Here is a 22,191-nt window from a genome sequence, read left to right as displayed (position 1 = left end):
GGTTTGACAGAGGGAGTTATAATTATGGCATAAAACCCTAAAAGGTTCATGATCAGCATAATTAGACCTACATATGGGTAGACGGATAGGCCTAAAAGTACGGGTAGGCCTGGATGGAACGGCCAAGTCAATCTGACCCAAGAGAGTTTGGGAGTCAACAGTCCCAAGAAGGAGCTTGTGCACGAACATTACACCATTGCATATTCTGCGATGGTGCAACGACGGCAGGTCAATAAGATTTAGCCTAGACCGGTAGGGTGGCAAGATTCTACCCGAGTCCCAGTTAAAGTTCCGAAGGGCAAAAATTAAAAATTGCTTTTGCACGGATTCAATAACAGCCTGCTGCTCTTTATACTGCGGGCTCTACACACAAGAACAATACTCCAATATAGGACGTACTAACGAGATGTACAGTTGTTTCGTAACGTACGGGTCGTCAAACTCCTTGGACCAACGCTTGATGAACGCTAAAACACCCTTAGCTTTGTTTACAGTTGCAGCTATACTACTATACTATTAGTGAGTATTCTTTGAGATGCAGCGATTTTTCTACACTCGAGATCACTTCATGAAGTGCCGTTTCCGTGGATTTTCCTTTCCGGTAGGCATGCTGCGCACTTGAGTACAGCTGGGGACTTATGGTTGTCCGTAATTGTAACCCGATAAGTCTCTCAAAGGTTTTGAGTAGGAAAGACGATAAACTGATTGGTCTAAAGTCTTTCGGGGTTGAGTGTGAGGCTTTGCCTGCTTTAGGGATGAAAACTATCCTAGCCTTAAGCCATGCTTGCGGTATTGTGCATACCGCCAGTATCTTCCAGAAGATACTGCTTAGCCAGTTGATGGCCGTATCCCCGGCCTTCTGAAGTTGGGCCGGGATTACCTGGTCCGGGCCTGGCAATTTAAACGGATTGAAGCTTTTTATTGCCCAACTTATGTTCCGTTTTGTAAGGATATGGTCCATCAATTCTACCGATCTCTCTCCTGGGAGGTATGTCGGCTCGATGGTTGTAATTCCGGGGAAATGCGTGTCGAGAAGAATATGTAGGGAGTCCTCACTGTAGTTAGTCCACGTACCATCATTCTTTTTGAGGTAACCTACCGAAGGGGTAGTTTTTGAGAGAACTCTCCGGAGTTTTGCGGCCTCCGACGTTCCCTCGATTTCGGAGCAAAATTTTTGCCAGGAAGCTCTTTTAGCCTTCCTCGTTTCCTTTTTGTATAGTGGTTTTATAGTCTGCCCGGTGAGTATCCTTCTTTGCTCTTGTAGCTCTATTGAAAAGAGTCCTGCAAGTTCTGCGAAGGGTATCTAGTTGCTTAGACCACCAGGGGGGTTTCTTTTTCCCCTTGGTCTGTTAGAAGGGCATGCTGCCTTGAAGGCTTTATTGCACGCATCCGTAAACCTGTTCACAAGACGGTTTAGGTTGTCTTCCGTGTTCGGGCAATTAGGGGCGTTAGGAGGGAGAAGTTTCTCCAGGGTTGTGCTATATTTCTCCCAGTTGGCTTTTCTGCGGTTGATATAGTCGGTGGGTTTGGGGATCTCGGAGGATAATATCGTCTCGATATACCTGTGGTCTGAGATGGAGTGGTCTCCTAGGACTTTCCAGCTCTTGATTGTGTCTAGCAGTTTGTTTGACACTAGCGTGAGGTCAATGACCTCCTGCCGATTTTTAATTATAAACGAGGGGTCGTTGCCCCGATTGCAAATGAATAAATTTGAGTTCAGGATAAGCTGAACAGTGACTCACCCCTTACATTAGTGTCCTTTCTCCCCCATTGGGTGTGGTGGGCGTTGGCATCGCAACCTATAAGTAGGTCTTTGTCCGTCCTTTCGCTGTCGCTGGCTATTTTGCGTTGGGAGGATCATCCTCCTCGTGGGACATATAGGACGCCACCAGCCTGAGATGAGTCCCGTTTATCTCTAGGCTTGCCGCCGTGTTATCGCCATCACTATAATTATGGAGCAGAAAGATATTTAGGTGCTTTCTCGCAAGTATGCAGGTACGGGTTTTACCTTCATTTTGGTCGGCCCTTGTGTCGTCTCAACCTTGGCTACCTTCCAGTCCGAGGTCGGTAGGCCTGGGTTGCACCTCTGCAACATCTTGAGGATGCGCTCGTCTTCGCAGGCAATTATTTTAACGTTGCCCTGGAACCAACACATATCCTTGCAGACAGGCGGTGGTCCTGGGTCTTTGTCGAGGAGGTCGAAGCAGCGGTCGGCCAGTGCCGCTTCCACCCACTTCCACTGACTCCTTGGGATTCTTCCCTCTGCGCTGCCTTTGTCGAGGACGCCTATTAGCGTCCTCTCCTTGGCAATCTGCGCAAAAGAGACATTTGGCAGCACACTGGATCGCTTGGCTACCGGTCCCGGTGTCTCCTGCGAGCGCTGCCTCTTGGCCTGGGGAGCCACCTTTTTTTGTTCTAAGGTGAACTCCGGGAGCACAGCCGAAGCCCATTCCACCTTCTTCAGCCAGTCGGCTGATGGGCTGGCTTCGTTGCTGGCATGTTGCCGACGGAGTATGTGCCCTGCACTCCTCTTTTCGGCATAGGTGTAGCGTTTGGCTTGGGCGCTTGTCGACGGCAAGTCAACCCCCTCCGCTTTACCAGAAGGTCGGGCAGCCGCAGTATTGCTTAGCTTTCCTTCCACGGTGTCAGCTTCGGGAGTTACCTTGCCACCCACTCCGGATTCGGGATGGGACCCCCTAGGGTTCGCACAGGCACCTTCCACCTTACAGGTATTCCCTGCTGTAGAGTCGGTTGGGCCAGGCCTTTGGGCCGCTGCCTTTCTGTGCTTGGGATTGCTCCCGGTTGGCATTTGGGGAGCGCCGCACTCATTTGTTTTTTTGTTTTTATTTTTGTTGCTATACATCTTGTTCCCACGAGATGCAGAGAAAGGGAAAGGTCAGCCCGGGCAGAGATCCACGTTGCCCGGGTAAGGCATCATTAGAACAGGGGGCTGCCAAGTCCCTGAGCCCTCCGTTAGCGACTGGGCTAGTTTTTATACCGGGCCCCCAGCCAGGCTGACTCTCGGCACGGGTCGAGTAACACACTTAGTCCGGCCCGGTGTGAGGTGGGTGTGGGGGTTTGCGATGTGGGTAGGTATCGTGTATGGATGGGAGTGTGTGAGCTACTTATTGAGGCTAGCTAACACCCGCTGGCTGTCCGAGACTGCTTATTTCGGTACTCTCCCGTGTGGGATGCCCGCTTATTCGAAGCTGACCTACCGAGGTAGGCCGTTCGCTATCCGCAACCCGCGACCCGTCCGGTGGCCTCAGCTAGGCCCTCTTTGAGCTACCTCACGTGCTCATCAGACCAGAGTGAGAATGAAAAAGACAATAATTTCAATTCAAAGAGATCCTTTTCCTTGAGAGATTTTAATTTGTTCAAAAAAAGAGCATGTATCCACTTTTGCACGTTTCAAATTTTTTTACTTTAATAATTTTTTAAAAATATTTGTTCCCAAGGGCCTTAGCTTTTATCATATTCCGAATAAGTATTGGCATACTCGCGACTTAATTTAGTAGGTGCTGGCAAGGTATCATGCGCCACTCCGACTTCACTTCGAGTTTTCACTTAATCCATTGGCCTCCTCAATAGCCCAGATCTTAATCCCATTGAAAATCGATGGGCTCTGTTTAAAAAAACATTGGAAAAGTACGAGTTTGCACCAAAGGGATTACGTGAGTCTTTGGGAGCGCGTGAAGTCGGAGTGGCCCTTGATACCTTGCCAGTACCTAATAAATTTAGTCGCGAGTATACCAATACTTTATTAAAGTATTTATTAAAGTAAAACAATTTGAAACGTGCAAAAGTGGATACATACTCTTTTTTTAACAAATTAAAATCTCTCAAGGAAAAGGATCTCTTTGAATTGAAATTATTGTCTTTTTTCATTCTCACTAAAATAAGGAATCTTTAAAAAAAAAATCACAAAGATTGATTCATTTTTAAAGATTTTACAAGCGCTTAAAGTGAAAAGTGATAAACATGTATCCACATGTGCTCGCCACTGTATGTCCAGTAGGAAGACCGCCAAAAGAGTTGGCAGATTGTTCATTCAAAAAAAAATTAAACAAAGCTTAATCTCTTGTGAGGAACCGCGGTTACCACAGGGCAAATTCGACCGAAGCAAAGCCGGATAAGGCCTTGGAACGGCCGGATAAAGGCTTATGGCTGGCCGGATAAGGCGAAGGTCAGTCCGGGTACCCACGGATATCCGCATGCGGCGAAGAGGCCAAGGGCCCCTGAGAGGAGAAGTGTCCCGCTCTCGGAGAGAGTCACGCGAGAGGCAGAGGAGACGGCGGGATCCGGCTGGCAGTGGTCCGACGCATGACCAAATAAGGGCATGGGATCACGCCACCGGCCAGGTCCCGTTACGAAGGCCGTGGAAACCAGGAGACGGCGATGGAAAGTTACCGACGCCGAGCCGGGGTCCCGTTAAGGCGGGGTTATAAAAGGAGGCAGCGGCGACGAAGCGAGATCTTTTCGTGGATGAGTGATCGCGCGCGCACATTTAAACCCCGCCGAAACGTAAGAGGGATACCCGGTACGGTTCGAAGAAGTGCAGTGAAGTGAATACAGCAACAGGAAGACAGGCCCCGCCTGCCCCCAGAGTGAGTCTAAGTTAAGAGGTGATCCACATTTACCGGCGGAAGCTAAAAGGGGAGTGCGAGACGTGGAGTGCGCATTCGAGTGGCGGGCCAAAGCAATAGCGGAGGTCAAATTGCCCCAATCATTAGCCTCAACGCTGCCACACCCGACGAGAGCCCGCGCGTGGTGGAGATCCGTAGCTAAGTAAAATTGTCATATCTAGCCATAAGTCCTAATATAACTACGAATAAAGCGAAATTAGATTAAAGAAGAGCAAGGTTTTATTATTTGTCGTTGGGGGCAACAATAAAAATACGTTGCAACGAATCTGCCGACCGCTGAGCGAGCCCAACAAACTCAAGCGGCCCAAAAAGTAGGTCCGTTACAACTGCGCCCAACGTGGGCCTACAACGACAAATAGTAGGACAAAGGGAGGAGAAATATAGACGAAAGAATGGGGAAGGGACAATGGACCCACCGGTTGAGAAAGGAGGAGCTTGTCCAATGCGGCCACGCCTTCGGCGTGCGGCTGGAGGGCAGTGGAGGCTGGAGGAGTGGATGAGGGAACACGAGGATGAGTCAGAGTGGGCCGATCTGATTGAGGTATGGGAGTGTCGGGCGGACAGGTCCTCGCCGACCTCCCGGGCGGACGACAAACAGGCCGCGTACGAGCACCTGGCACCCCCACCCGGCGCAGCCGCGGCGGCGCTGTGGAGGTCTCCTGTCGAAATACAACGAGAATTGATCGCGAGTCTCTCAGTGCCGATACCGGAACGCTCGCACACAGGGACGCCAAGCAGGTCTCGCCACCAAGGAAGGGATCGAAGCCGAGAGGCCGAAAGGGGGAGAACCGAACCAGCCACCATACGGCCGGCACATCTGGACTACGCTAGAGTGGCGAAACAGGTGAGAGAGTGGTCGTTCCGTTTCGACGGGACGACGAAGCCTCGAGTTCTTGGAGCAGGTCGAGTGGTCCGCCGAGACGTACGGTCTGGATCCGGATCTAATCCCAAGGGCGATGCCAGAGCTGCTAAAGGGGCGGGCGCTGATGTGGTTCGTGGCGAACAACCGACAGTGGAGAACGTGGAAAGAGTTCTCGTCCAGCTTCCAGGCTTACTTTCTGCCGCGGGGATATTTTGAGAAGTTGCTGCAGGAAGTGAGGATGCGGAAACAGAAATGGGGCGAGCCATTCAAAGAGTATATGGTAGAGATGCAGACACTTATGCGACCCCTGAAAAGTCCCCAAGAGGAGCAAACGGAGTTGATTCGTGAGAATAGCATGCCCGATCTGAGAGCGTATATGAGGCCACACCGGTGCAGGGATCTCGACACCATGATGGAATTGGCAGACAAGTTCGAGGCGTTGGAGAGGGACCGCCTAGAGTTCCAACGGGAGAATCCAACCGTGAAAGCCCGGGCAGCGAATCCCTTCCACAAGCCAGCCGAGACGACGGCATGTCGACGGTGCAAAGACGGCCCGCTGGACGGAGCAGCACGGGAGGAAAGGGGAGCGCGTGTCCTTATGCCGACACCGACCAACGGCAATATCGAGAACGGATATGTCAAGAATCCGGCCCAGGCGTGCCGAAGGTGTGGGAGCGCGGATCATTGGAGCCGGGAGTGCAACTGCTGACCTCTCACCTACTGCTGGAGATGCGGAAAAGTGGGCATCTCGGCATGGCAGTGCTGCAGGAAGACGGGAAATGCCCCGCGACCCACGCCGCGGAGGGCCTTCCTAGGGTCGCAAGAAACTGTCCCTCAGGCCTAGTCGGCACGCTGACCAGCGAGGAAGAGCAGTTATCCGCAGTAGTGGAGGTCGCGGGAATGGAGCTGCAAGCCACGGTGGATACAGAAGCTACCAGCAGTTTCGTGAGCCGCGAGCTGGCGGACAGACTAAATGGTGAAGGCCGGGAGGCGGCGGCAAGGAAAAGGGTGAGGTTGGCGGATGCCCATAGCCAGGAGGTCACGTGCCAGATTGAAACGAAGGTATGCTTTGGGAACGAGGAGATCCCAATGGTGTTACTCGTATTGCCGGGTGTGATTGGTGAATTGGTTTTAGGATGGGATTTGCTCCGCGCGGTCGGGTCAGTGGTGACCTGTGCAGGGCGCAGGGTGGTGATCCCTGTCCAAGATCGGGAACGAGGAGACCAGGAAGAAAGACTGTCCGTGGCGAAGGCCGAAGCGGGGGACACGGCTCCGGAGGCCGACAACCAAACGGACACGACCCTAAGAGTGGCCGCCAGAGAGGTGTCCGCGGGCATGAGGCAGGATGAGGGGGCGAGGGAAGAGCCAGTGGAGGAATTCTTAGCCCGAGAGTTGGAGGCGTTTTCCAAAATCGAGGGGGTGTCTAATGTGGCGGTGCACACAATCACCATGAGTTACCCGCAACCGATTAAGCAAAGATATTACCCGAAGAACACCAAAATGCAAGCCGAAATTAACCAGAAAGTGCACGAACTACTAGAAATGGGATGCATAGAGCCGTCAAAGAGCCCCTACAGTTCGCCTATAGTGATGGTAAAGAAGAAAAATGGCAAGTGGAGATTGTGCGTGGACTTTCGTCAAGTAAACGCGAGGTCAATAAAGGACGCGTACCCAATGCCCAGGATCGACTACATACTCGATCAACTGCGGGAAGCGAAATTCATAAGTAGCCTGGATCTGAAGGATGGATATTGGCAGAGAGCAGCCGGCCGATCACGGCGTTCACGGTGCCCGGAAAGGAGTTATACCAATGGAAGGTGATGCCGTTTGGGTTACACTCCGCGTCGGTCACATTTCAACGGGCGCTAGACCAAGTGATCGGGCCAGAAATGATGCCGCACGCGTTCGCGTACCAGGATGACATAGTTGTCATCGGGCGAACGGAGGAAGAACACCGAAGAAACCTGAAAGAGGTGTTTCGACGGCTGCGCTTGGCGAACCTGCGGCTGAACGCAGACAAGTGCGAGTTCTTTAGAAAAGAGCTGCGGTATCTGGGCCACAAGGTTACCTGCGAGGGGATATGTACAGACCCCGAGAAAGTCGCAGCCATAGCCGAACTGAAACCGCCGACAAATGTCAAGGAGCTGAGACAGTACTTGGGAGTGGCCTCATGGTACCGGAGGTTCGGGCCCGACTTCGCCACCCTCGTGCAGCCCCTGACCGGGCTCCTCAAGAAGAAGACGGAATGGGTCTGGACACAAGAACGGCAGGAAGCGTTCGAGGAGGTGAAAAGACGACTAGTGGCGGACCCCGTGCTGGCGTGCCCCGACTTCTCGAAGAAGTTCATCCTGCAGACAGACGCCAGTGATTACGGGCTGGGTGCGATTCTCACGCAGGAGACGGAAAGGGGCGAACAGGTAATATCATATGCTAGCAGGACGCTAAACGGACCCGAAAGGAACTATTCGGTGACCGAGAAAGAATGTCTGGCCATTGTATGGGCCATCCGCCGGTTGAGGCCATACTTGGAAGGATATCGCTTCAAGGTGGTCACGGACCACATGGCGAGGGGGAAGGGGGGAAACTTGTATCGGCACATTCCTCACCGGGCAGGGAGCGAAGAAGTCGCCTCGTGGAAACTATGTGTGTTGAAAGATTCCCGGGAAAGGGTTTTAAAGGAAAGCCACGATAACCCGGAAGAAGGCCACGCCGGCGGAAGGAGAAGGGATGTACAGGGACGTTAGGGCCTACGTGCGGAAGTGTGAACTATGTCTTCGTTTTAAGCCAAGTCAGCTACAAGCGGCAGGGGAAATGTTGACACAGGTATCGGAAGAACCGTGGGCAACGGTATGCGCTGACTTTGTGGGTCCTCTGCCGAGGTCGAAGCATGGGAACTCGATGCTGTTGGTGCTAGTGGATCCGACCATAGTGTTGTTAACCCGAGCCCTTCCGCTCACTATACCTGAAGACGCCTACCACCCTACTTTCGAGGTGGCGCTAGATATAGGACCAACTGTATTGGATCGGTCGAGTAGGCTACCTGAACGTGTCCGCTCCTTTCGTAAAGCCGAGTTTGCGAAGCTTAGTAACCTCATTAGGGATTTTGATTGGTCCGCTTTGTACTTGTGCACTGATGTCACAAACACAAAGGCACAAACATTTTTTACAATGCTCTTGGCACATTTTTCGATTCTTGTGTCCCCCTTTCTTGTCCGACTAGATCTGGAAGACCCCCTTGGTTTACCAAAGAGTTCTCCAGTCTAAAAAACTTAAAATCAAGACTTTATAAAAAATTTCAAGAAGTGGGTTCTCCTACTTCTCACTCTCGCTATGTATTAGCTCGGTCAAACTTTTCAGTTCTTAATGCTCAATGCTATAAGAACTACCTATCTCGATGCAGGATACGTTTTTCTCAGGACCCTAAACAGTTTTACAGCTTCGTAAACAGTAAGCGTAGAACGTCCTCACCCCCATCCTCGCTATCATTTTGTAATACGTCGGCAAATAATGATCAGGCAATTGCCGATCTTTTTGCCCAATTCTTCCAAACCACCTATTCTGAGGAAAGCTACTCTGGTCATCCGTACCCATACGGTTTACCGAGGTCGAACGGCATTTTCAGTCCCTTGTTAAATGAATGTTCCCTACTTCATGATCTTCGACTAGTTAAGCCGGTGTTTTCACCGGGTCCAGACGGGGTTCCCGGTTGTGTACTCAGGTACTGCGCCGAGGCTCTGTGTGGACCTTTGCTTAAACTATTCACCATGTCCATTGATTCTTCTTGCTTCCCCCCGATCTGGAAGGAATCGTTTATAATTCCTCTCCATAAAAAAGGTAGCAAGTCATGCAAAAAATTATAGAGGTATAGCAAAGTTATCCGCTATTCCTAAAATGTTTGAGAAGGTTTTAACTCCGCACTTGCAACATCTTTGCAAGTCAGTTATATCTCCAACTCAGCATGGATTTATAAGGCGGCGATCAACCACCACGAACTTGTTAGAGTTTACCTCTTTCATTATTAAAGGCTTTCAAGGTAACTTACAGACGGATGTTATTTACACCGACTTTAGTAAAGCATTCGACTCTGTAAACCATTCCCTTTTAGCGCATAAACTTGACCTTTTAGGGTTTCCGCCCAACCTCCTGAGATGGATTTCTAGCTATCTTTGTTCCAGTTCTCAAAGACTCCTCTTCAAAAACTTCCTCTCTTTACCAGTAACGGTTTCTTCGGGTGTACCACAGGGCAGCCATCTAGGCCCCTTACTCTTCACACTCTTTATTAATGACTTGCCTTCAGTATTAACATACTCTCGAGTACTTATGTATGCGGATGATGTTAAACTCTGTGTCCAGTACAAGGACATTTCATTTCATTCTCGCTTGCAATCCGATCTCAATAACTTTCAGTCATGGTGTTGTGCAAACTTGTTACACCTTAATGCCTCGAAATGCGAAGTTATGACATTTCATCGTTCTAGCCCTTTGTTGGCTCCCTACACCCTATTTGGTGGTTCTCTTGAGAGAATTACCCTGGTGGATGATCTGGGTGTTATGTTAGACCCCAAGTTAAAGTTTTCCGAACACATTTCTACCATGGTAAATAAGGCCATGGGCGTGCTTGGGTTTATAAAGAGGTGGTCAAAGGAATTTGACGACCCCTATATAACAAAGACTTTCTATACCTCGCTTGTCCGTCCGATCTTAGAATACGGCCCCTGTGTATGGTGCCCTCAGTACAAAGTACACCAGGACCGTATAGAATCAGTACAGAACAACTTTTTACTCTTTGCTCTGCGGACCCTTAACTGGGATGCTGGTGTAAGACTCCCATCTTACTCTAGTAGACTACTATTAGTAAACCTCCCATCCTTAGTTAACCGTAGAAAAATGCTTGGTGTGATATTTATGCACAACTTGAACAGGGGTGACATAGACAGCCCTGATCTGTTGAGCCGCATAAACTTCACGATTCCTATTAGACGGACTAGAAAATTTATACTGTTGTTCCTTCCACTTTGTCTATCGAATTATTCCTTGCATGCACCGTTTAGGGTCTTATGCTCGGATTATAATTCCCTCTACCATATTATATCTGTGGAGATAATGTTTTTTATCCCCAATCGGCCGACTAATTATTTCGAATTAAACAAAACTCGGCGCAGAAATAAAATTACGATATGTTCTTTAATGCGCGACATCCAAATTGCAAGTGTGGCTTGCCTGCCCTTTACATTGCCGCTCCGATCGCTAAGCGCAGCTTCGCTCGGCCGACGTCGGTAGGCAGATGCAAAGCGGAGATAGCGAAGAGCGAGCTGGCAGAGAGCGTTTAGCAGGGCAAGCAAGCGCAAAGCTTTAACAAACAAATGAGTGACATAGACATAAGTAACAAACAAAATAAGCGGCTGAGGGCAAAGAATTAGGTGCTATTTGGCAAGCAGCTAATCGGCTGGGTTCTGCTCCGAACATTCACCCCCCGTTGGAAGGCAAAGGCTTTCAACAGATCCATCCTGAAGGGGCAGAACCGCTATTTTTCCAACGGCCCTCTTGAAGATGCTTGCTTGGGCGCAGCTGGCGGCTACGCTGGGATGATCGTCGAACGCAGCAATCGGCGCTTCTTTACGAAGGCGTCTTTCCCTGATTACGTCTTGATCATCGGGAACCTCTGTAATTGTATAGAATGGCAGGAAATTTGGCAATGTAGAAATTGTTGAAAGTTGAATTTCATTTAGCGTGGATATGTAGGTTTTTAATATATGGAAAAGTTCGCGCTGCAGTTCCTGATTCTCCGATCGCAGTTTTTCCACTTGCACCTGGCACTCGAGCAGCTGCTTCCTGCATTGCTGCTCTAAGTTTTGGTACTCCAGCGTTGTGGGTCGAAAATCGTCAATAGAGATGCACGAGGAATTTTCAAAAGCGGCTAAAGCTGCACGCTTATTCTCCGAGCTATCAATGCTTCCTGATACTATCCAACCAAGTTTTGTCTCCTGCAATGTTGGCAATTGGGCTGATAGTCGAATCTGTCCGACGCACATTAAATCGAAGAACAAACCAGAACCTATCAACAGATCGATACGTTGGGGCTTGGAGAAATTAGGATCAGCTAGTTTTAGATTATTCGGCATTGGCCAATCCTTTGCGTCTACGCCGAAGTTAGGCTGCATTTCCGTAATTGAGTTGGTGACAATTGCAGCGAAGGAAGCTCGATAGCTTGCGTCCTGGGATTGTACAACTATATGTACAGACTTGCTCGAAGGTAGAATGGAATCTCCGATTCCAGAGATGTGAACATAAGACGAGCGATGATCCAACTGCAACTGATCAGCAAGTCTAGATGTTACAAAGTTTGCCTGTGATGCAGAATCCAAAATGGCACGACATGGGATAAGTGCTCCATAACGATCTGTTACATGGACGAGGGCAGTAGGTAGCAACACGTTCTGGCTAGGCTGAGATTCCTGGATCGAGGGGGAGGGCTGGAACACCCGCTTGCTAGAAGCACAGTCGCGGCCTCTTGCTGGATCGATTCCTCGGCCGGTGAAGAGGAAGATGAAGCACCAGTTCCCGATGGAATGTGGAGTAGCGTGTGATGTTTGGCCTGGCAATGCCTGCAAAGTCCTGACCTGCACCTCTGCAATTCATGGCCTTTGTTTGAGGCAGTTCAAGCACAAGCGGCTCTTCTTTGCTTCTTTGTATCGTTCAAACGCAGAGAGATTCAGGAATGCCTGACATCTAGATATGGAGGAATTGCAATGGTTACATATGGGGTTAGGATGGTCGTTACTGGAGGTGATAAGGGTGACAGGTTTGTCTTCTCCCACCTGTTGACTTGGACTTGTTGCCATGGCTGATCCCAAATTCTCCAGCATCCGACATCTCGCTTCCAGAAATGAGGCCATGCTTGACCACCGAGGCAATCCTGACGTCGGCAAGTTCTCTTCCCATTTCTCCTTTGTTTTGTGGTCCAGTTTCGTGCCTATGATGAAGATCAGCAACCCATCGGATATCTCCTGCGGGGTCGCCAAGGTCTGAAGTGCACGCAAGTGCGAATTGATTTTGTCGCTGAGCGCGCGCAAGCCGATAGCCGAGCCCTTCTCCACCCCTTGCAGCCCGAAAATAGCCTTGACGTGTGCCTGAAAATGTAACAGTTTATTATCGAATCGCAACATTAGTAAATTCAACGCCTTGTCGTAATTCTCCTCAGAAAGTTCCAAGGAACGAATCGTATCCAGCGCAGCACCATCTAGACATCCACGAAGATATTGGAATTTTTCGATGATTGGTATACGATGGTCTTTGTGCACCATTGTCGAGAACATCGAGTGGAATTCTGGCCAATCCATGTAGTTCCCACCGAATCGCGGAAGCTGCAACTCGGGCATTCGAGAACGGCCTATACTATTATAGGCGAACAACGACGAATTCCCCTCGAGAGTATGCCGAGCCGTTGAATTGGCAACATTTACCGTGCGAGCAGCCATCAACTCCCGCGACAGCCTGGACCTAACCTTGACATAAACATTCGAAAAGTCCAGCCGGGCATCATGGGCTAACTGCAGGAAATCCAGCCTTTCAAGGCTCGTTTGAGCGGCATCGAAATCCGCATTCATTCGCTCGATTTGCTCTAAGCGAGCTTGAAGTTCTGCCTCATCTAACTCGGCAAGCTCTTCCTTGGTAAGAAAGCGATCCATGGCCTTTAGTTGGCGCGCGATGGACTCGGCCTTGTGCTTGTAGAAATCTACATCACTCGGCATTGCTGCGTTCGCGACATTAGTAGGCTCAGGTGCTGCCATGTTGAGGTTTTAAAAGAGTCACTCAGCACGACCGAAAAAGACACCCTGTATACGTATAAACGTGGGAACCGAAAGCAAAGGGATTACAGCTAATGCCTTTAGCTGTGCGGCTGTGCGAGCTGTCCGATTCCGCTTTGTACTCCGCTTGTGTGTATTAGTGAGTTCGCTGCACTGCCTACCTCACTGCACTGACCGAATTGTCGCGACAGAGAAATTAATAGCCAGCAATGCGTGTATGTAGGTGTATGTAAGTGTGTTTTAGCACCGAATTGTGCTTAACCGCCGAAAATTTGCTAGGGCTAACGAATGTCGATCGCGAATGATTATTAATTGACACTGCAACTCAGAGATCACGTCGGGGTCACCAAATTTTATGTGGAGATAATGTTTTGTATCCCCAATCGGCCGACTAATTATTTCGAATTAAACAAAACTCGGCGCAGAAATAAAATTACGATATGTTCTTTAATACGTGACATCCAAATTGCAAGTGTGGCTTGCCTGCCCTTTACATTGCCGCTCCGATCGCTAAGCGCAGCTTCGCTCGGCCGACGTCGGTAGGCAGACGCAAAGCGGAGATAGCGAAGAGCGTTTAGCAGGGCAAGCAAGCGCAAAGCTTTAACAAACAAATGAGTGACATAGACATAAGTAACAAACAAAATAAGCGGCTGAGGGCCAAGAATTAGGTGCTATTTGGCAAGCAGCTAATCGGCTGCGTTCTGCTCCGAACAATATCCAACACTAATTCTCTTCCTCTTATTAAATTATTAATCCTTACACACCTTTCTATTAATTAGTAATTGTAGTGGTATTTGTATGTTGATTGCATGCTTAGTTTCTTAGTCAGTTTAGTGCTAATTTTCCTCGAATGTTAGTCTAATAGCTATCTTTCTTGCATGTTCGCGTTCGGTTCGACTACGCACCGTGCGTCATGCGGCAGCGCCCCTCGGTCGGTTGGGCGGGAGGAGGGCTGCGTTTTTCCTGGGATCCGCGCGTAACAGCCTTCTGCTGGTTTCACACGGGCCACTTGACGGTGCAGTAACTGCATCGCCTCTTGAAAGATGCAGTCATTGCATGTCAACGTCCAAGTAAGATTTAAAGCATGCTCTTCTCTTTGCATCTGAGCCAGACTGATAAAGTTTGATAAAGTTAAATATTTGAAATTAGATGTCAACTTTGAAGAAGACTTTTTATGTTCCAAAAGTTTAGATTAAATAAATTTAAAATTACATAAGTTACACTGGCAAACTATCTTTGGAATGGTATTTTAAATTCTTTAAATATTTTGAAGGATCGGAAGTATCGATATTCGATATAGTTGACCGATTCTACTGAAATTTTGTACAGTCATCCGGCTATTAATAATCATGTTAAACTAAAAATTTCATTAAGATATCTCTTAAATTACGCTTGTTACTAATTTAATGTCACTAGATTGGTCGTTTCGCCCACTGTGCAATGGTCCAAACTCAACGTAACATGGACTTACTCACAACATTCTCACTCGTTTTAGTTCTAGACTGATATGATTCTTCAAAACATAAACAAATCGAAAATTCGATTATTAATGTTTAGATTTTGAGCCCTTACTGCATTCAAATATTGGTTTTATAAATATCTAAACATATTTAAATTTGTTTTAGTAACTTAGGAAACGTTTACAAGGAACGAGGGCAACTGCAGGAAGCTTTAGATAACTATCGCCGAGCCGTACGTCTTAAGCCTGACTTTATAGACGGATACATTAATTTAGCTGCTGCATTAGTGGCTGCTCGAGATATGGAATCTGCAGTACAAGCGTATATAACAGCATTACAATATAACCCAGCAAGTTTATACTGATATTATTTATTATTTTTAACTGTAACAGATTTTTTACAGGAATTGTATTGTGTGCGCAGTGATCTGGGAAATCTTCTCAAGGCTCTTGGTCGCTTGGAAGAAGCTAAAGTATGTATTAACATCAAATCTAATTATTTGTAATATTAATGTATTATTTCATGTTAGGCTTGCTACTTAAAGGCAATTGAAACCTGTCCTGGATTCGCAGTTGCATGGAGCAATTTGGGATGTGTTTTTAATGCGCAAGGGGAGATTTGGTTAGCTATACATCACTTTGAAAAGGCGGTAACACTCGATCCAAACTTTTTAGACGCATATATAAATTTGGGAAACGTTCTTAAGGAGGCCAGGATATTTGACAGGTTAGTATGCTCTTGATAATAGTAGATACTCAAAATATGTATTGGGGTATATTAGATTTGTGGTGAAAGCGGATGTGTCTTAAGTCCAGAAGGAATCGTTTCCGACCCCATAAAGTATATATATTCTTGATTCGCATCAATAGCCGAGTTGATTGAGCCCTGTCTGTCTGTCCGTCCCTATCAGCCCCTAATGCTCAAAGACTATAAGAGCTAGAGTAATGACATTTTATATCCGGATTTCTGTGATATGTCACTGTTACAAGTATATTTCAAGACTTTGCCCCGCCCACTTCCGCCCCCACAAAGAGCTCAAATCTGTGGCATCCACAATATTGAAGATACGAGAAAACTAAAAACGCACAATCATAGAGAATGATCGTACCTATGAGATTGCTGAATCTAGATCAGATCGGATCATTTTTATAGCTAAAAGGAACAAATTAATTTGCAGTGGCTACGCAGCGCCCGACGACATGTTCAAACATGTTTTCTGTCTCTCCCGCACGCACACATTGTCGCTCAATGTAGCCATACTGACTATGTATCGGGTATAAATGTTGCGGCCCTCACAGGAACTCACAACGTTCCCCCTCGTTTATATTTTAAATCGAGAAAAAAAAGCAAGCATATAATAAATCCAAATTATGAATGAATGAAAATAATTAAATATACATATAACGCTTACAAAAATACTTCAAACTAATTTTATAATTAGATCAACCATTTTAATAATTTTCTTGATTTATAAAATCTTTCTGGAAACATGCACGTATTAGCTATTAAACTCAATAAATGAACTTTGTGAAATTTTAAAAAGCAATTCTCCATTATTGAGTTTACTCAACCATCCATAGGTAACTCATGTCAGCGCGCTGACACGTATAGAAGAGTGTTGGAGATTGATAAACGTTGTGTTCTTTTTTTAACTAGGGTATTCCCCAATATGTTTAATACAAAAATAATACAGTCTGTCTGTCTGTCCGTCCCGATGAGATGTCAAAGACTATAAGAGCTAGAAACTAAATTTTGTAACCAGTCTACTGTGATATCCCACTGTTACAAGTGTATTTCCAAATTTCGGCATCCAAAATTTTCAAGATACGAGAAAACTAAAAACGCAGAATTATAGAGAATAACCATATCTACCAGATTGACGTGGTAGTCCCAGTGGTACCAGTGACTACGTAACCCCAGCCAAGCGCTTATTCATTCTCTCACTCTCAATGCGCAGTGTGCGCCATCTATCGGAGAGGAGCCATATTGCCTGACTACCGGATATAAAGTAGAACCGCGGTCTTTGCTGCGTCTCACAACGTTCCCCCTTATTTTTTCTTAGAAATAGTTTTACAAAAATATAAAATTATTTAAAATAATGGATTTTGCTAAAAACGATAGCTATTCATGTTTATAATAAAATATCCAATTTTGAAAGCAATCGGTTGAATAGATTTTTTGGTACAGAAAACGATGTTTCGAGAAAAATGCGTTTAAGTATTGAAAACTGATCAAGTGCGCTTCGAGATTTCGACTATGAGCTGTAACTTTGTCAATACTTTAGGTTAGGTTAGGGGCCAGCGGGGCCACGCATAGGCCAATATGGCCCTTAGTTATCCGGATGGGGGGGTGTATGAACCGTCGCGGGAGTGTTAATGTTTTTTTAAAAGTCCCCGAGAATCGAGGTGTTTTTAGCATAGACCAGCAGTTCCTGTGGCGTCCTTTTGGAGGCATCTTCCAGTGATGCCAACACTGGGGCGCCCAGGTATCTCCTCCTTGCCCTTGAGAGAGCCGGAAAGTTACAGATGAGATGTTCCAGGGTTTCGATAGCCCCAGGTTCCTCACATTTCCTACAACTGTCTCTGTTGGTGATGCCTAGCTTTGCTGCATGTGCAGCAGCCAGACAGTGACCTGTTGGTATTCCCACTAGCAATCTACAGTCCTTTCGTGGTAGGTGCAGTAGGTAGTGGCTAAGTTTCTCGTTGCGCTCCTTGCACATTATCTTCGAGGTTCTGCAGGTGGTGGTACTCCTCCACCTGCTATCAGTCTGTGCTCTAGCCTGCTTCTCTAGATCGCCTTGCAGCGTTCTGAGGGAGACAGGCACGTTCTCGGTTCTCCTATTCTCCAGCCCGCCGCCTTCCTTAGCTAGTACGTCCGCCGCTTCGTTTCCTTCGATGCCCTGGTGGCTGGGAACCCAATAGATCCGCACTGTCTTTGTCGTGCTTAGGATGTCTAATGCCTCCCTGCTCGCCAAGACACTTTTGGAACTGACCGCGGACGACTGCATGGATCTTATCGCCGCTTGGCTGTCGACGAATAGGTTGACCGCATCGCGTGCTCGTTCTGTGAGGAGAGCGACCTCCGCTGCTTTCCCGATGGCAAAAACTTCTGCCTGGAATATGCTGCATTGGTCCGGTAGCTTATACGACAGCCTTATCTCAGGGTCTTAACAGTATAGGCCCGCTCCTACTCCTCCGTCCATCTTGGAGCCGTCTGTGTATATATTGAGGTGCTCAGCTTGGTCCCTTCCAATTTTCCAGTCTTCAGGTCCCAAAGATGTGGTTGTTTTGACGTCAAGGCAAGTTTGGGGGGTCATATAATCAGTTGATCTGGTCATTTCCCTGCCGATTGAACTATGCCCGTATCCTTGTGGCGATATATTTCCTGATGCTATGAGGCGTTGTGCTGCCTTTCACGCAATCAGGCGAGCGTGAAAGTCCAGGGGGTCGATTCCGAGTACAGTTTCGAGTGCTTTTGTTGGGGTTGACCTCAGCGCCCCTGTAATACAGAGCAGAGCCTGTCGCTGAGTCTATTCCATAAGCTTATGGTATGTCTTCTTTTCAGTAGCCTGCCACCACACTAAGGCTCCATACAGCAGAGTTGGTCGCACCACCGAGATGTAGATCCAGTGCATTAGAGCAGGTGACTGGCCCCATGTGCTGCTGAGCATCTTCTTGGATGCATAAAGCGCAATGGTAGCCTTTTTCACCCTTTCCACTACATTGGGCCTCCATGCCAGCTTGCTGTCCAGTACTGTGCCTAGGTATTTCACCTGTGATTTTGAAGTCAGCCTAGTTTGGTCAATTTTCGGGGGGGTCCATATCGGTACCTTGTACCTCTTGGTAAAGAGGATGAGGTCCATCTTGTCCGCGTTGATACTGAGTCCCACCTCTTCCGCCCACTCACGTATCTCCCTGAGTGTACGTTCCATTAAGGAGCTGAGGGTCGATGGACATACACCCGTAATAAGTATGCTTATGTCGTCTGCATAAGCTGTTATCCTTGGGGCCTTCCTTTCAAATCTCTTGATGAGGTCGTCGACCACCAGATTCCACAGTAGTGGCGACAGGACTCCACCCTGAGGTGTGCCTCTGTGTGCCAACTTTACCATGGAAGCAGTGCCCCACTCCGATTGCACCCGTCTACAACTTAGGAGGTTTTTGATCCAGACGTTGATTGCAGGGTGTATGTTATTCGCTTCTAGGCGACTTGTTATTGCGGTTGTGGCCACGTTGTTGAATGCTCCTGAGATGTCCACAAATGCTCCCAAAGCATACTTTTTGTTGTGAAGGGCGCTCTCGATGGTGGCTACTAGCGAGTGTAGTGCCCTTGATTTCCCTTTAGTGTAGGCGTGTTGGTTTGTTGACATCAGTCCCTCTACCTCATTCCTGATGTGCAAATCCAACAGCTTTTCTAGTGTTTTTAGTATAAAAGAGGTAAGTCTTATCGGTCTGTAATCCTTGGGACTCACGTGGCTGCACTTTCCTGCCTTAGGGAGGAAGACAACTCTCGAGGTTCTCCATTGGATGAGGATATAGCCCGTACTTAGGCATGCTGAGTATATTGCGAGGAGCCATGGCGTAATAACCTCTTTGGTCAACTGCATCATGGCTGGGAATATCCCGTCCAGTCCTGGTGCTTTTATGTCCGCGAAGGAGTCTATGGCCCAGTGGATTCTCTTAGTGGTTTACAGACCTATTGGAGGGTGCTGTTCCTCGGTTGCTAGGTCCTGATGCTCCTTGGCGTCAGTGACCTCGGTGCATCCAGGGAAGTGCGCCTCCATTAGTGCTGTGGGCTGCTTTGAAAGCAGCTTCCGAAGCCTAGCGGTTTCGGGCACTTTCTCGATGTTGGAGCAGAAGTTTCTCCACGAGTTCCTTTGTGCCTTACGTATTTCCTTCTTGTAGCTCCTAAGTAGGATTTTATATTCCTCATTGACAATCCCTTCGTTCGCTTGTTTTTCGATCTTGAAGAATTCCTTGAGGTTGTTCCTTTGGAGAGAGAGATCTCGGTTCCACCAGAGTGGCTTGGACCTCCTCTTCGTTCTCGAGGGTTTGCACGGGTTGCATGGTAGGCGTTCAGTAACTCGTTGGATAGGGTCTTTAGGGACTTCTCTATATCCTCCGCGGATTTCACTGAGCCCGAATTCGCGAGCTTCGAAGTAACTGTCTTTTTAAACTTTGCCCAGTTTGTGTTCCGGGGGTTTCTATAGACTGTTGTCTTCGAAGGGTGTTTGAATTCGCACTTGAACTGAATGTACTTATGGTCTGAGAAGGATGGTCTTTCGAGGACTCTCCAGCTAGATACCGTAGTACTGTTTCCCGTTGCAAGTGTTAGGTCTAGAACGTTGGATGAGGTCGGACCTACGAAGGTGTGCTCCTCCCCAACGTTTGCTATATATAGATTAGTTGCTAGTATAAAGTCTAAGAGTGACTCACCTCTGTCATTGATGTCGGTGCTTCCCCACACATTGTGGGGGGCATTGTTCCGTCCGTTCCGATGACGAGTTGATAGCTTTTGGTGCCGGCTTCTGTCACCAGGCTCCTGAGTTCGTCGGGTGGTGCGGGTCTGTCGTGAGCCATGTAGCAGGAAGCCACCAGAAGGCGCTTTTCCTCACTTTCCAGCATCACAACCGTCAGGTCATCCGTGCTGTAATGAGACATAAGGTAAGCATGGATTCCCTTTCGTACGAGTACGACGGTTCTGTTCCTGCTTACCGATGTTGAGTAGAACAGGTTATGATTTGAGGACTTTAGTCCGGCCACTGAATTGCCTGTCGCAATCCAGGGCTCCTGGACTAGAGCTATGTCGGCGAGCCCTTGCTCCATGGCGATGAGGAGCTCCGCCGACGCTTCCTTGCTTTTATGCAAGTTGAGCTGCAGCACACTCAGCATGGGTGGCTGGCTCACTTGCACCTGACGGGTTGACTACCAGCGTCAGGTCACCGTCTTCCTCTTCTTCGTCTTCAAGCGCAAGACCCTGGGTGGCCTCCACGATGGACTCGAGACCTAAGTCCTTTTCCACCTCGCCTGCCTGCAGGGTATGCGCGTCCTTGTCCTCAGGGTGGCGCTTTTTGAGGCGCAGGTAGACGCTACCCATGCCCCACGCCATGTTCCCGAACCTGGGGTATAGCAGATCCTCTGCTTCCTTGTTTATTTGGAGGATCACACATTGGCCCCCTCGTTGGGTAGTGGGCTACCAATGTGTAGGATCCTCCAATCGGCCGTTGGCACGTCCGCGTTTTGCCGCTGAAGGAGCTTCAGCGCTCGGTCCCCCTGGATTGTGATGGGGAAGAGTACCTTCGCCTTAGGCTTGGACGGGATAAGCTCCCGGTCCACAACCTCCAGCTTGGCCCCCTCCCACATCGCCTCCAGTTGGCAGACCGTACGCGTCAGCCACCTTAGGGTTGGATCATCATTGAACTTCAGGATCTTAACCCCATTTAGCCACCCAGCACCATCGAACGTGGGCATTGGGGCCGCGGGGTCTTCCTCCATCTGTGCAAAAAGTGCGTCGACGAGACGCGCGTGCACAAGCTTCCACTGTGCCGCTGACATCTTGCCGTTTTCCTCGCTGCTTTCGGCTTCGTTGGCTTCTTGGCCGCTTTCGGTGGAGGGGCTGCACTCTTGGGCCCGCGTTGCCGCTTGCTCGCTGGAGTGTCCTTAATGGCACTCTCAGTCGAGCGTTGCCTCTTGGTGGCCATCATCTCCTCCACCTTATTGGCATATTCGCCATTCGACGCCCTCATCTGTGGCATCTGAGCATAATGTAGCCGACCCTCCTCTACTCTCTGCTCGGCCCAGGCTAGCTTGACCTTCTCCTCCTGGGAGATGTCTGCTTTACCTTGCAGCCGGCTTTTGATGTTGAGGGCCGCTTTGTATTGCGCTTTGGCCTTCATCCCCTTCGGGGGGGACCACCCCCTAGCGTTTTAGGCCTGACCGCCAGGCGCCTCTAGCCATGGCCCTGGTTCGGTTCCCCCGACTTTGAATCGGGAAGACGCCGGACCATAGCCTTAGCTAGACACTGGGCACTGCATTACCCCGGACAAGGGTAATGCACTGTCGCTTGCTCTGTCCGGGGTAATGCAGTGTCCATTGCCCAGCCGGCACCCTCGTGGAGGGTTCAGCTAGAGGATTTTCGCCAGCCTTGTCAATACTTTGAATTCTTAAAATTTTCAAAATGTGAAAAAATCGATATTTTGAACCCATCGCTCCAGACTACCGCATACAAATTATGTTAAGATAGCATCTGAGGTGCAACGTTTGGCAAATGATATTTCGGCTCGAACGTCGGCCAAAGAAGGCCCGCCCTATTTTATGTGCATAGAAAAGTGCTGCTCACGTATACGTGTATAACAGTGGTTGGCACCAATACAATGTGCACCAATATGCGTGCCAAAAAGACACTTCAAAATTTTC

General features: G+C 48.5%; 1 protein-coding gene across 2 annotated transcripts in view; it reads left to right on the top strand.

The window, feature by feature from the left end:
* Positions 1-22,191, top strand: part of LOC117189932 (UDP-N-acetylglucosamine--peptide N-acetylglucosaminyltransferase 110 kDa subunit-like) — a 44,454-nt gene that overhangs the window by 11,177 nt on the left and 11,086 nt on the right. For both annotated transcript variants that reach the window (XM_033395014.1, XM_033395015.1), the window contains exons 4-6: positions 14,942-15,125; positions 15,180-15,248; positions 15,306-15,502. In XM_033395014.1, the coding sequence (XP_033250905.1) occupies positions 14,942-15,125; positions 15,180-15,248; positions 15,306-15,502 (450 nt within the window). The remainder of the gene's footprint in view (positions 1-14,941; positions 15,126-15,179; positions 15,249-15,305; positions 15,503-22,191) is intronic.

Source organism: Drosophila miranda, assembly GCF_003369915.1.
Source record: "Drosophila miranda strain MSH22 chromosome Y unlocalized genomic scaffold, D.miranda_PacBio2.1 Contig_Y1_pilon, whole genome shotgun sequence".
Classification (NCBI taxonomy): Eukaryota; Metazoa; Arthropoda; class Insecta; order Diptera; family Drosophilidae; genus Drosophila; species Drosophila miranda.
The sequence above is the reverse complement of the archived record's forward strand: the minus strand, read 5'-3'. Positions and strand labels throughout refer to the sequence as shown.